This window comes from Neopelma chrysocephalum, unplaced genomic scaffold (genome assembly GCF_003984885.1).
Source record: "Neopelma chrysocephalum unplaced genomic scaffold, ASM398488v2 Primary Assembly neopelma1_382, whole genome shotgun sequence".
Taxonomy (NCBI): Eukaryota; Metazoa; Chordata; class Aves; order Passeriformes; family Pipridae; genus Neopelma; species Neopelma chrysocephalum.
In genome coordinates, this window is record NW_020898046.1 from 1,433,567 (window position 1) to 1,449,741 (window position 16,175).

At 39.7% G+C, this 16,175-nt stretch overlaps 1 protein-coding gene across 1 annotated transcript in view; it reads right to left on the reverse strand.

Moving 5' to 3' along the window:
- BMPR1B (bone morphogenetic protein receptor type 1B) overlaps positions 1–14,341 on the reverse strand; it is a 30,721-nt gene extending 16,380 nt beyond the window's left edge. Inside the window, exons 1-3 of the mRNA XM_027706546.1 lie at positions 14,189–14,341; positions 4,803–4,905; positions 3,720–3,822 (exon numbers count right to left, since the gene is read on the reverse strand). Coding sequence (XP_027562347.1) covers positions 3,720–3,822; positions 4,803–4,905; positions 14,189–14,328 — 346 coding nt within the window. The 5' untranslated portion in view covers positions 14,329–14,341. The remainder of the gene's footprint in view (positions 1–3,719; positions 3,823–4,802; positions 4,906–14,188) is intronic.
- Between the last annotated feature and the right edge of the window lie 1,834 nt (positions 14,342–16,175).

Consider the following 16,175-nt stretch of genomic DNA (forward strand, 5'->3'; position numbering starts at 1 on the left):
ACTTGCTGCATTTTTAAAGCATTTTGGCAGAATTTGATTTGCTCGCTCACTTGAGGACTTCATAAACCTGTTGGCATGTGGACAATACGAGATTAAATGCATGCCCCCATCCTTACACCAGCAATGTCTGTTTGTTCTGTTGCACTGAACCAGGCTGGTGCTGCTGGAGATCAACTCTTCCCTCCTCCTCCAGCCCACGCCGTTCTCCCTAGAGCTGCAGGACAAAGCTCCCTTTTCCTGCACAATTTTTGGCACCTCCTTGACCAGGTGGAGGGATGGGGCAGCTCAGCTGTGGGTCTGCTTAATGACTGGCTTGTGGGCTCTGTGGTGAAGACTGTGGTGGGTCCCAGTCAGTGCCAGTTTATGTGCTGGAGATACTCTGTCTTTTAAGAAGTCCAGCAGTGTGCTTTTTAGTGTTATGTTACTTGGTAACTGCAAGGTGCCAAGCAGCAGCATTATGAGAATAAGCAGTACCTTCCATAGAGGCAGCAGTGAGCGATTACCAGGAGCATGGTGTGGGGAGTGCAAAACAAACACTTTGGGAAGCCTCTTCACATACCTTGGCTGGCTGATAATAGCGAAGCCCAGCAAACAGCACGTTAATAGTTTCATGTAGTATGAAAACAGCGGTGCATGCTGGTGTCAGTGGTGAGCTCAGTGATACCAAGTTGCCTATCAGTTATTCTCCAACGATTTCCCCCTCCTCCACCACTCCTTTCCCTCATTGCCATCCGTGGGACCATGCTGAGGAGTGCACTGAAAATGCCACCCAGCAGGTTCAAGGGAGAAGTCAGCATATCAAAGAGAGAGGAGGTTCGCTTCCCTCCCCAGGTCCCTTCAGTTCACAATGTTACAGTTATCCAAGTAAAAACGGCAGTGAAATCCGAGGCGTGGAGACTGTGTGCACACATCAAACCCCATCATTCCTCCAATCATTCCCTTGCCCATTCATCACTAGCTATACAGGCAGGGAGCCAGACACGGTGGCACCACCACTTCTGCTTATATAGGCTCTAAATCAGTAAAGACATATTTCTCCTTTTGACTGGTCTCAGTCTGCGCTTTTGCTGGGATTTCCAGGAATATCTTTTATTGTTTAAAGAAAAGGTGTTATATCAGACCCAATTATGATTTTCATTTCCTTATAAAGACAGATGTATATCTGGAACAAGGACTTAGTGGTTTCTCTGGGGTATTTTATCCTGCTAGTTCTGTACCGAGATGAGCTCAAAATTTACACTTAGCTGTTGTTTCTTCCATCTTGCTTAACAAGTCTTGCTTTGACCAGCGTTAATTCTTCTAGCTCTCACTTTCATGTCTGTGGTCCTCCTTTCTTTTCTGGGGGGCTAGGGGGTGGGGGGTGTGGGAGGATGGGTGTGGCATAAACCTCACTTTCCAGCACATGTCAGGCCTGGAAAAGCACTTTGAGAACACAAGTTGCTTGCCTTTGTAGATGTTACCTTGGTGAATAGGTCAATTTGCAGTTCAACAACCTCTGACCTGCAGCTGCATGCTCTCCCTAGACTTTGTTTCCCATGAGATGTCACCTTGGACATGAGTTCATCAGAAGCCAACTTTCTGTTTGTTTTTTATTTCTAAGGAGCATACATATGGAATCCTGAAGGCCAAAAGGTTGTTCCTATAAGCTTTTTTTAGTTCATCTTTCTTTCTTTGTACTTATAATTTATGTTAAATTTGATATACAATTCTAACAGTATTCAGACAATCACCACCTAATCTAAATGTTTCCAGTAGATACAATGATCACAGTCATAGTACTGGGCACTGGCAGTAGCATGTATTTATACACAGTATTTGTGCTTAGTTGCAGCGAGGATCTACAGTTCTAACTGGCTTTTTTTCTGAGGTTTCATATTAGGATACAGCAGCAACAAATTAAAACATGCCTGGCACCAAGAATGACATATTTACTTAAGGCCTTAATAAAGGTGCTGACTTCAGCCCTGTTCAGCCACATTTAATGGAGCAGCTCTTAAAATGTATTTTTGCAATACACTGACAGGATACTGGTAGTGTGAGAGTTTATTTCAAACAAAAATCTTCAGAATATTTTGAGTGAGTACATTGCCTTTTGTTTGTCATGCTAAAATAGACAACTTTGCAACACAGAACAGCTAGAACCCTGCTCCAACTCCCTGATATTTTTCTTTTAACAAATATTCTCTCTGCTATTTAATGGGTCTGCCACCATGGTGCCCAAGTGATACTTTATTTACCCCATATATACAAAGAACAAACCCAACATCAGTGTAAACACCTTCTGCCACTACCAAAAGCTTGTTTTATTGCTTTCTGTATAAGCAGCAGAGACCATTGCCAAATAACTAAAATCTCAAAAAGGTGCATGTCTAGTGTTAGGCACTGGTTCAGTATTTTTAAGTAGTTTTAATGTAGAATAAACTCAGCAGTAAGAAGAAATCATGGCAGTGTTTTCCAAATTGATATTTAATGAAAGACTAAGTAAGTGTGAACAAATATTGACTTCTTTTTGGAGCTTCTCTCTCAGTCCAAATAACTTTATAAAATTAAATAAACCAACAAAGTACTACATTACTCTTCTGTTGGAAGTCAGAATTTTATGAGGTTTCGCTGCCTTAATGGCTAGCTAGTAAACAGTGAAGTATTTACATACTACTCTCCATAGACTTGATTTTGCAGCCCATCTGTGCAGAGTTTCACAGGCATGAAGGGAACAGCTAACACGAGTGAAGGCTTTCTCCAAGCATGCATTTGTGTAAGTATCTGCTGTTTGTGTAACTAAGAGTGCATCTGCACACTGATCTGGATTTTCAACACAGAATGCCATGATTATAAATTCTCTCGCAACTTTGAAGTGACTCAATGCTGAGCACCAGTTCCTGCCAATGCCAATTCATCATGGATGAATTTACACTGACTTAGGCATACATTTCTATAAAGTGTATTCTGCAACATCCAGACAAAAGTAACTTTACAAATTTTCAGAAAGGGATGTTTACATAAACAAATAAAAATGCTAAAACCTTTCCCCAGCATTTACCAATACATGTCCATTTGCTCTCAAATAACAAATTAAAAAAACCCACAACAAACAGTGCATGAGTTCTTATCCTACATTCTATTTTCAGCTACATTTTTCAAGTCAAAAATGCAGTGTAGTGACTTGTTATTGTCCTAGTGCTGGTGTTTCAGGTCTTTTAAAGAAGAAAAGCTTAATGGACTACGGTCAGCTTGAACTGACCAATTAACCACTGCAGACCTGGTCCCAGATAGGTGTAGAGTTATGAAGGACAGTAATGCATGTTGCACGGACTAGAGAGAGGATTCAATTTGATTGTCAGGTTAAAAACACACACAGCCAGAGGCATCCTCTGCCATGACTAACATCGAGGGAGAGGATCATCCCACGTCTTTGGAATGATCACTGATAGCTAGCAGGTCTGTGCTAGGACAAAATCGTGCAACTCTAAAGCACCTGGTGTTCATTGCATGTGCATCATGGGAATAAGAGCAAGGATCAGCAATTATGGGCCAAGACACTGCTCCGCACACGACTACAGGAATGCAGCGATACTATTTAATGCCGTTTATCTCTCTAATCATGGGAATTTGGACAGGGCTGCTTCAGTTTTGACTCTGTTTCTTCCTAAAGTACAAAGAGCAACAGCAGGAAAAGATCAGTTTAGGACTGGATTTTGTTCCCCTTACTTCCCCCTTACCTCGATTCTTCAGTGGTGGCAGTGTAGGGTGAAGGTGTTTGTTACAGTAATCTTGGCCTGTGCAACATTCAATAGATCTTCTTTGGTGTGGAATAGGAGTGTCCTAAAACAAACAATTTGATAGCAATTCATTACCTGTGTTGTAAATATATAGTCATTCTGGTACTTGAGAGAAAGATGTGCTTACTAGCTGGACTGCAATCTGCTACAGATTTCTAGGATATGTGGAGTAAGGATTTCTGCCACCCAGTGTATCCAGCAATATTTCATCTAGATAATTAAGAAATTAACTCATTCCTAACTTATGTCTGTTGGTGCCCTAGTGCTGCAGAAGGGAGTGACTGCAGAGTGCTGCAGAATGACTCTAATGGTGCAAGTCAGAACTGAAAGTCACACACATCCATCAGTTAGGCTTACATTGCAATAATGAGTTAATGTGGGTATCCAAAACAGTTTAGCCAGAATAATACAGGAATTGCTGTGTGGATTAATTTAACTGCTGATTCTGGTCTCATGGGAAGCTGGGTAAAATACCTTCCATGGGCCTTAATGATTAGATCATTCCTATACTCATATGAAACCATTTAAGGTTAACATGAGGAAAGGCAAACACTTTAGAGCCACCTTGCTCCATTGCCTGTACCCCTTCCATTCCTGCAGATAGTCTTCCATCAGGTGATCACTGTACTTGAAGGGAATTTCTGGCACCGAAAATCCAAAACCGAAGTGTAACTGCATATAAGACATAAAAGTTGCTGCAGTCTATCAAATAATATCTAACTAACTTCAGCTACCATGGAGACTTCGGAGTTAGACTGCATTTCTTTAAATACAAACTTCCTCTGAGTGGGAGTGTTACTAGTAACAGTAGTGCCAAAACCAAAAGCATAAGTTGTTGTTAGGAGCAGCTATAGTATCATGTTTTGGGGATACACGTGCACTCCCCTCTGCAATCAGTGCAGATCAACTATCAGCCAAATGAACAGAAGTGAAAAACATGGACACAGTAACATCTGTTGACTGGACTTTAATTGAAAGCTATCAACAATTCAAGCAACACTCTGGCAGGAAATACTTCCTTACCCGACACTGGAAGTCTGAGCCCTCTAATCCAAGACATCCCTTGGTGACTAAATGTCCACCAGACTCATCTTCTTCTATTATAGTGAAGCAGTAGCCATCAGTGCTGAGGATTGGAAAGAATGAATCAGAAAAAGGCACTGAAGTGAAAAATGTGCTGCTCAATATTGTTTTAAACTTTGCTCCCTGCAAGACAAATCTACCATTAACAAATCTACATACTAAGGCTGCTGCGGATCAGCTCTTGCACACACAGACGATGCTCTACCTTGGAGTAGAGGTACTTACCTTTCCAACATTTCACAGCTACAAACACCCCTAACAAACATTTTAATTCTCTGCCTATGGTCATTATTTTGTCAAGACTCTGGAGACCTGTTACAGATGCAACCTTCAAGTTACAGAAGGTCTGCCTTGTGTTTGAGAACAAGGCACGGATATTTACGTCATGAGAAAGACCTAAAGGAAGAAACATTTTTGAGATACTAAATGTAAAATATTATTAAGAGTGATTTGTGATGCCTGTTTTAACCATATTATGAACTGCAACACTCTTGTGTATGTTCTTGAGTTATCATCAACACCCTTCATAATTGTTTACTTGGGTTATAAGCTTAAAGTGATCCATAATGCTTCCGTTTACAAGAACATGCACCAGGGAGGACAAGTATACTAACAGATGGCTAGATGGTGCTGGTGATAAATGTCCTTCCTTGATGAAGGTCAAATGCCTAAATGCTAAGGAAAGAGGGGGAGGAGAGCACAGAAAGGGTGGCTGCATTTTATTGAAATCACTGTACATTTATTTCTCAGCACTCTGAGGGAGATATGTAATGTGTAAGAAACAAAAACTGACTGATTTGCAGGAAGAAGATCCAAAAATAAAGAAAAAACTCTTTAATACAAGACATTTAAGTCACATAAAAAGAATATATTCTGTTATTTCCCCAGGAAAACAACACTGGTTATTATGTGCAATGAGTATTTTTCAGAAGAGAAACTCAGTTAAACCAAGGAAATACAAAGAAAAAGGGATTAGAAAACTTAAACACAGCAAAATTTCAGATGATTTGCTCCTTACTTGAGAGTCTAACAGAGCAACAAGAGCAAAGGCAATGAAGAGGCACAGTTACACATTTAAGAGATAAACACAATTTGTAAGTATTAGCTACATGACAGAGATGCTGCATAGGATCATGTCAAACATTTGCTGTGGCATATTTTTATATTAGTGGTGCAGGGTCTAGCCACAGTAAGCTTATTACTTCAAATAATAATTTATCATGGGTTATTGACTTCTGGATTTGAAAAGCACCCCGTTGCACATTACAAATTACTTTCTCAGAGAAGCGAGCGATGACTTCTACCCTTCTTTGACATTGTACATACAAGAAAGGCAAAGGAGACAGTAACTCTTCTGGGCAACCACCACCTTGATTTTGTTGCTTAAGCTTAAAAGGTAGGAACAATAGGATTGCCAAGACAGACTGTAAGGAATCCATTAGAGTAGAATATTATATTGGATTAGATTTTATTTGTTTGCATGGTGCCTTTGATTCAAAGTAATGAGTAAGTTTAACCCAGGGGACAGAGCAACAAAACAATACATCGCAATCAAATGAAACACAAAAATGAACTCCACTGCTAACAGTTCCCAGCAAAAAAAACCCCTAACTTTCCGTTCATCAAATAAAAGCAAGGCAAGAAAAAGTCAAATTGTTTGCAAAAGGGAAAAAGGGAAACAGAAAAGTCAGCAGTTTTAATTCTATTTTTCCGACTTGTCATGGGACTCTGATTCTTAGCTCATTTCTGAAAATTAAATTCAGGCTCCTCAAGTACTTCAGTCCCTCTGAATATTTTACTCCAAATTGAAAAAGAAAAACAAAATTAGATTGGATAGAGCAAAACAAAAAAGTTATAAATGTCCAATAATAAGGATAAATCATGCTCTTTACAGACAATCTTAAAATAATGAAGGAAAAGGGAGAGAAAGAAACAGCAATGCTGAGCAGAATAAACACTGGTACTGCCTGTTTCTATCTCTAAGGAAAAAAAAACCCAAAAGTTTTCATGCAATGTAAGAATTCATTATTTTCGAAAATTTCTGAGGTGTTTGGGTGAGAGGGAGAAGTGACTCTTCTGAAAAGAAAGAATTATCTCCTAAATGCTTCCCCACTACTGTCCCTGATCTGTTCTCCTGGTTCACAAGACATACCCCCTGCTTTACATACCCTGATTATCCTATCTCATACCTGCCTATGGTAGAAATGAAACTGTTCTTATTAATATAACAAGTCAGAAACAAGTCAGCTGACTCTGCATCATCTCAAATTTTATGTTTATTTTAGTGACTGCAAAAGTAGAAACATCTGTACATCACCTGTACATTTATATACGAAGTATATATATGTATATATACGTACATATGTGTATATATATATACACATATATATACAAAGCAGTACAAAAATCCTATTCTCCCCTTCCTAGAAAAAATTTGTAGTAGAGAACTATTATTTTCTTAAACTCTGCAATTTGAATTCTGTGTAATTTGATTCTGCAAATGGTGTGTAAAGACGGAACTCAATGTGATGTTGCTGAATACATCTGGATACACATCCACTAACCTCCTCCACTAAAGCATCACCTTATTAGAGTATGGTGCAGGAGAGTGATTAAATACATTTTGGATGTGATCACTAATAAGCACAGATTTGCTATGTCACATATTTGCCAAGAGTGAATTTTTACAGTCAAGTCAAATGCCAGGAAAATAGAGGGAGTTAATAGCGGAAACACTGACAGACACTGATATAGAAGGTGCTGCTACAATTACAGATTACCACAAAGAAAGCAATGATCTTAACTCAGACCTTTACTAAATGTCAGAAGACAGGAACTGAGGCCAACAGCTTTGCATCTGCTCACACAGATGTCCTCACTGGCCAGCAGCCATTTCTCACAGAAGATGTGATTCCTCAGCTACCAAAACTTGACTGCTGAAGATTTCCCATCCGGCTCTATGTGTGTGTGACACAGTCAGGAATGGCAATATATAACTGTGAAAAGCAACACCTTTCCCTCATTCAGTGCCTATCACAGACAGACAGGTTAAGTAACTTGATGAAAAGATCCCTTATCTTTAATTTTATCTGCAAAAGAGTCCATATGAGTATTATTACTTTTGTCCACTGCTCTTTATATTCCTCTTTTTGATATCAGAAAGAGCAACAGCATCTTTTAATTTCCATCCAAAGCAACATGACAAGTTTCTGCACTGATTTTAAAATGATAAAAAAATGTTAGATTGTATTATGTACAGAAACTGAGAATTCATATTCTTCTGTAAAAACTGGCTGAAATAATATAATTTGAAGATTGGCTGACTCCCAAATTGCATCTAATTCACATATTTTGTCCTTCACTTAAGGATAATGATGAAGGCCAAATTTAGCAAAATGCTGTCTTTGGACACCATCCATAAAATAAAGAGTCATTGTAAATGTGTTCAATACAGGGTCATTTTTCAGAAAACACAATATAGTTAGCAGCTGTACATCAGGGAAGTAACATGAAATGAAGTGAGAAGAGCATTACACAGTTGTTGAGCCAGATGCACCTTCAGATGTTTGCACAACTACTCTGAAGGTAAAGAGATACTTACAGGTGTAACAGAGCAAAGAAGGTGGCTCACAGCGGGCCACAGCTTCTGGCCACACTTGTCTCCAAAATGGTGATGCTGGTCCCACCATGCATGCTCTGATGTGTATGGTACCTTCTGGCTCTCTTGGTGCTCAATGATGACCCGACACACAGTGAGAAACGAGGGTACCCAACACATCCTAGAGGAGCTAGGATATTACTTATTACATTTTCATATTGTTATTTATAGGTCTATCAATCAATATTTTCTGTATACTACCTGCCCATAGCATTCTCGAAGGAGTGAGACATCACTAAATGTGTCTTGCATTGTTTTACTAAATCACAAAGAATATCAAACAATTATTCCTGACATGCAGGGTCACACCACAGAAAACAAGCCATTATGCCAATCTGTGAGGGAGATCCCTAGAAACCATCCAGGCTTGATGCAGAGTATATAAGATTTGACAGACCTATAGACCTGATGGTACAATTTGGGGTATGGTAACAGCACCAAGCATGGGTACTTCTGCATTTTCACCAGGGCTCTCTAGCACCTTTCACTTATGTGCAAAATCCATCTCAGTAGATATAAGAACTATCAAGAAGAAAATAGGCAAAATAAAGATACTCATCTTCCTCTTTTCCTTTTTCTTTTCTCTTTTATTCCTTTCCTTTGTCTCCAAAATTTAAACACAGACCATATGTTTTCTTTTACTTGACCTTAAGATTACACTGCAGTTGAACTTGCATGACGTTGTTCTTCCTTAATGCTAGGGCAGACTTAACATAGGTATTTGCTGTTATGGATTTTTTTGTTGTTGTTGTTTTTGTATAACTAAATTTAATATGCAAGGGAAGTTTTAGGTATTCCAGCACTTTCTGCACAGTAACACCAAAGTACTCCCATACAATAAAAAACTATCTGAGAGTAATGCAACAGGTCTCAGTACAGAAAGGCTGGACTTCCATTTACTATCTAGCCTAAGGTTTATATTAAATAAATGTGCAAGCAACACATGAGCAAAACTAAAATCAAGGAACTTCTGGCGCACACTTGAAAAGTGTGGGATGGGGACTTTGAGTTACACCCCAAAACATTTGGGGTGAAATCACCTGCTGAGCCACCAATGAGACATATGGCCCTGGCACAGGGCACAAAAAAAGACTGGGGTTTGCACAAATTTGTCTCTGTTGACCTTTGTTTTTTTGTTTTAATCACCAAAGGCTGGTACAGCCCTGTATAGAGGATTAAATTAAAAAATAAACATAAACATTAAAAAATTGAAAGGCTAACATGTAAGACCTTACCATAGCTCCTATATCAGAAAATGTTCAAGTTTTCCCTAAAAATTAAAGTTGCTTAAAAGAAAAGTCACCTGAACTCAGTGCTTTGGTCACTGTCAAAGTCTTCCTTGTTTTACATACCAAATTACAAAGAAAATTCAATCATACCATCTGAAGAAAAAGGAGAATGAAAATAACATCGCTCAAGTGAATTATCACCTCTGGTAACTCTGAAAAAGCAACCTAATTATTTTATTGCTTTAGATAACCAAAACTACCTCAAGACAGCATTGGGCAGAAATACAATCCAGTAGGCAACACATAAGAACTTAAACTTTATCAGCCCAATCTTTAAAACTGTCAGCATTTATTTGTGCATGAAAATAGAGTGTGACGAGGCACCTAATCAGCCTCTGCTTTTACTGCAATCCCATTACAGTCAAAGCCAATTAAATGTAACACTACATTTTAAAATATGCAATTAATTATGATTAGACACAACTGTCCATGCATTCACTTTGTATACACAAAACTTGAAATGGAACAGTAAAACAAGGTCCTGGTTGTGTTCATAGCAGCTTTGACCTTCTTTACCAAAAGTCTCTCATGGATCGCACAGATGTTCAGAAAGAAGAATAAAGTTTCAACATGCCACAGTTTAACACACCCTTTACATGCAGAGGATTGTGAGCCTTCTCAAAAGATCTTAATTGTCAGGGCCCCGAGTGCACTAATGATCTTTAGTTGCCAAGAGTGGCCCCACCTCAGACCTCCTTTTCCCCTACACAGATCCCCTGCCCAGGAGCACCATGTAAGCTGAGGTCTGAGCAGTGGTACAGGAGTGCCTGTCTCCAGATCACTACCAGCCATGTGAAGGGCCATTGAGGGAGCTATCTCTGCCTGCTGTATTCAGATACCCTTGGTGAAATGGGGTCCTGGTGAGTGAGGATTTGGCCAGCCCTAGCATCAGCCTCAGCCCCTGGCTTGGCCCCCCTTTTGCTACACCCTGACACGAATCCTCCCTTGATGAGCTGACCCTTTAATGGATCTTCCAAAACTTGTGCTCACGTAATGCATACTCTAACTACAGCTATTGCTTTTCTGTTAAGATAGAAAACAATCTGCCTTTTAAGCTGCAGTCTTGTCCTTAGCTCCCTAAAGTAATACTGGACTAGAGCTGCAGAAGTATAAAGGAAGGGAAATTCTGTATAGGAACACAGCAGGCTGAGTATTTGATATAGATATGGTTAAAAATTGACTTTTAAATTTCTAAAGTACAGTTATGGAGAGGATTTTAAATGGCCACCAGATGTCCTCATTTTTATATAAACATTCAGACTACTATGGACAGGATCTATACTTTAACAGATGAATACCTGTGGTAGCAGATAAAAATCTTCATTTGAGATGACAGACTGCCTTTTATGAGAAATTTCAAATGGTGATTGCAATAGTACTAGCTATTCTACTCTCAGACTTTTAATTTAAACACAGCTGGAAATGCTTTTCCCTTGAACTTTCAGAGGTCCTTGCTCCTGGGCTCCCAAAAGGCTTCACTGCTTTGGTAAGAACCCTGGTAGGGGCAGTGGCTCTCCAGAGCACAAGCCTTGCCTATGGATGTACTCAGTGAATTTCCCTGACTTTGTCACGCCCTTGGGTGCTCCAGCACACAGTGGCTCGTCCCTGTCAGGCTCACAGGTCCAAACTCTGCAGGTCCAAGCACAGCCCAAAGCTTAACAGATAGAGCTGATGAGAGGTTTGATTTTTATTTTTTTTTAAATATCAAATGCAAAAGGATTTTATTGGCTAAATCTGAGGCAAGCAGATAATTAATTCAGTAACTTTTAATCCGAAGCAGTCAATTTATTCTTCAGACAAACATTGCAATCAATACTGCCTGAGCTTCAAAATGGGGCAACTTCCTTTATAGTGAGGTTCAATGAGGATTCCCGAGTGCTTTAAAACTGTGCCAACAGTCATTCAGGCTAGGATGAAATATGAAAGTTACTGCCTGACTAGTAGGATGATCCCAAAACACAGGGAAAGCAAATAATTGCTGCTAAGCTGGTTGGTTGTGCTCAAATCTTTTGAAACCTGGTCTCAATCCAGCCAGCTAACCAGAGACCTAATAACTACTCTTTCCCAACAGTAGACTTAGTAGACTTCTCTCTGTAACATCACATTTCACTTTTGATCCATAATTCCAGCTATATAGAAAGGAGTTTAAGAAAGAAACAATTACAGACTAACAGTTAAGAAGATGTAGGGAAGACAAGGGGTGTTGGGTCCTTCATACCTCTCTGCAGCTCTCACACCAAGGCAGTGGGGTCACCATCATGAACAGGATTACTGCTGACAAGCCACAAAGGAAGGGTATTTAAATTGATTTCATTGTTTTGTTTTGTATTATTCCAAACTCCCTCCTCAGCAATTTTTCACTTATGCTGTTGCTCACTGGGCGAGGTGGGTACTGCTCAGGTGATGCACAGGACAGGAATGAGGAGCTGACCTAATGCAAGTCTCCTGACTGTTCCCATATTTCTGGACAGAAAAGTGACTAATATTTGATGGGTAAATTCCATTTTCGTTTAAATTGGAAAAAATAATTTTTCACTAAAGTAGAACATCAAAACCTGAAATCTTCAAGGATTATGAGACAAAAGGGGTTACAATTTTTTGTTTTATTAGCACTTAACTGCCTATCCATGGGTATTACCTAAAAAAAAAAGTTTGACATTTGACACCATAAGGGGGACTCTGAAGAGAATTTCTTTAAAGCATTGCAGTTAAGGAAACATACACAGATCCATTTTAATAGAACATTATTCATAGTTCCTGGTAACATGAAAAATAATTAATGTCAATGACGCCTACAAAGCAACGTGCAACAGCAGGCCTACCCAGCTGGGATATAAACCTTGTTCAGTTGGCTCTTTAACATTGATCCCTTTGTGCTTCCCAATTCATGGATTTAAAAGTCATCTGCAACTTCCCTGTTCCTGTGTGTGTGAGACAGCACATATGAAAGCTGTTGCTCTTGCTGGGCAGGAACAGGAAACAGCTGATTCAAGCTGCAGGGGATCTGCAAATTGATATCAGAGTGGGCTTTTACAGCTTTTTAAACTGACTGTCATGAGAGAGCAGTTAAGTCTAACTCCTGGCTAGAGCATGGGTTTGTAGGAAGACGATAGAAAGGGGAAATGGTATTTACAGCTGTCATCAAAACTTTGATACACTTCAGTATTGACACTGCAGGATGAGAAGAATTAAGTCAGGCTACAAAGAACACTCAAAAATCCAACAAAGCGATCAATATCTTCAGCAACCTCAGGCTTCCGCCATTTATCTTTTTAATACTCTGTCTTGAAGAGCTGACATGATGTTTGACTATCTCACCTCAAAGAGCTCCATATACCAAACTGGTATCTCCAGCTGGGCTCATATCTGTGCCCTGCTTCGACGCTTCTCTGATTCCCACAGCCGCACCAGGCTATGGCTGATGGTGTGTATCTCCAAAATCATACTTGCTCTAAATATTCAGAAAAGTTTAAATTCCTCATATGAAACATAAAGAGCTCAGCCCAACTTTGCTGAAGCTAAAGCAAACTGTAATCTGCATCTTAAGCCAAGACAGAGGTTTTTGACCAGTACCTGCATTCAACAGCAATTTTATGTGTCTGGCAAGAGCTGCTTTTGGGTAGGGGAACAGCAGCTTGGTTCCACCACAGGTACCCTCAGTCACCTCTGCTTGCTTCAGCCAGTGGCAGTGCAACAAAACAGTTGACACTGCAACAAGACCAATGCTGAACCTTCAGGGAGCCTGTGCACATCTGGATGTGCCTCTCCCCCAGGGAGGGAAAAGGACCAGAGGAAGCAGAATCCAACCCAAATGAGAAATTTGAAGTACTCCAAGCCCAAAACAAAACAGAAGACTATAGCTAGTATAAGAAAATACACAAATGCTTCACATCAAGGTAAAGACTGTTTTTCTTTTAGTATGGAAACGAGAAAAAAAACCCCAAAGCGTTGAGGACCTACAGAAAATAGCTCAGCTATTGCAAAGATGTGCACAAAGACCAGGGTTCTTATAAATGGTGTTCTGTTAAGAGTGATTATAAATTTATAAGCATTTACTGACATTTCCATATATCTCCATCAAGTTTTCTCTCATTAACTGCATGTACCTTTAAAAACAAAGTTCTGCTTCAGAATATTTCATATGCAATGTATTAATACAAGTATTATCTAAAATGATAAATATCTATATACCCTAACATAAAAATATAAATACGCAGCTGATATCTAGGTAAAAATTACCTCTGATTTTTAGACACAATCTATAACAACTTATTTACATATTACTGCTTAAACAAAAACTGCGACACCCAACTCGGGATTGCTGAGCTACTGCAAATAGGTTTTCCCATGTTTCATCACCAAATACATATCCCACAAACCTGCAGGTGCTGTTGACTGAGTCCTCGGGGCAGTGGTGGTGGCACTGACAGGACAACTTCTTCTGTGGAGGGGCAGGTGCCGTACTCTCACCATCTTTTCTGGTCTCCATGCTCAGCTTGCCAGAACTTCGCAAGGGCATGTTGTCTAGAAAATTAGCTATAAATATAAGAGGGGAAAAAAAAGAAACAGTTCTAGGCTGCGTTGCAAGACTTGAAATGAAGGCTTTAATGTGTTTCTACCCATCAAAATTTGAGACAGTTATTTGAGACAACAAATAACTACAGAGTGGTTTTCTGTAGGCACCTCTGGAATGGTCACTATGTTTGAGGCTTATGGGACCTTGGTGGTATTAGATCAAAGGTGCTGATGTTCAAGTTCTGCTGCTGCCAAGATATATATTGTGCTTTTATTATTATATATTGCACAGCACAGCTTTTCTTCTATTGCATTACACAGGTCAAATCCTTGGTTACATCTTTGAGCTTTCTTTATCTCTACAGCACTTGGCACAATTCTACACCCACTGAACCCCATAAAAATCAGTGGGATTTATGGTACTCCAGGCAGAACAGAACACAGGCATACAAATTAACAAAGATTTAACAGAAAGTGATGTTCTTTCGAGTTCAATAACACTTTCTGTGACTGAATTGCATAAGCACTACTTGGAAAACAACGAAAAGAGTTAATTTCTGTAAAAAAGGCTATAAGCAAAGTAAAAGACAAGAATGTGTTTTAGAATGAACAGTGCTGAAATATATGGAGGTGATTATTTATAAAATATCAGAGTACTGAATCCCTATGGAGCTGGTGGAGTACAGCTGGAGATGATGGTGATAGGCTAGGAGCTGTTTAAGCAACCTTCCCCAGCCCTCAGCTCTACTCATAAATATCAGCTTTCAGTCCTTGTGAATGTTTTAAACCTCAAAGACAAAAATGAGATTAGCATGAAAAGCTTCAACTGGCAGTTCCTAACTTTCCTTTTGATTCCCTGTAAGAAATCTTACTAAAGAGTCATTTAAAAACAGCTGTCTCCATCAGAGTAGTTGTAGAGCAGGCTTGAAATTCTTGGTTTACTGTTAAGTCTTCAGGAACAATTGGCGTTATAATTATTTTGATTGGCTCCTGAATTGCTGCTTTGACTCCAAAATCTTCCCTATATCTCCATCATCAGGACTGATATATTGTGGAGCTGACAGAAAATTCTATCCTATTTAGCTCCCCACAGAGGGATGGAGTGGGCAAACAGGCAGAGGTGATGGGAACAAGTAGCTACACTTCAGGGCTTGGATGGCAAGAACAGGCTGAAAGATTCTAAAAAGTGAAAGGCTGGAGGAAGCTCAGGGCTCTTCAATCAGTCCATGCCCTTAGGAAGACTAACAAAGTCCAGCCTGTGCTCCTGGGTGTGTGGGACCAGCCAGTGCCCCGAGCACAAGTGTGCACATCATGCCTCCCAGGTGCATACCTGCATACCCGCATACCCCTCCTCTCCTGTGCCAGTTCTGACAGGAAAGTCCTGCAAATGGATAGGCACTGGGAACAACTGGCAGACAGGCTTTAATTTTCTTCAATGTAACAGGAGACATGCAAGCTTATCCCTAGCCAACTAGGAAAAAGCTGCAACTTGTTAGCTCTGGGGAAAGTGGGGCTTTGCACATAAGAACACTGCATTTAGAGAAGTGTTAGCTTTTTTGAACATCATAGCCCTTCCACTCCTTGCATACTTCTTGCACAAGAGGTACATTAATAATATACCAGACTAATACACCTATGAAATACAAAACTCATACAGCTTGGCCTTTGCTCAGTACCTATGCATCCCACTGTAACTGACTGGAGTTTTGATTAGCTCACCTTTTTTTAAAGTCAAACCAGAAAATTAGTTACAAAACATACACAAACTACGGGCTTGTAACCCTTGTGCCCAACATTAGGATATAAACTGGATTCATGACACAACTGGATCTCAAAGTGCCATTTGGCAAA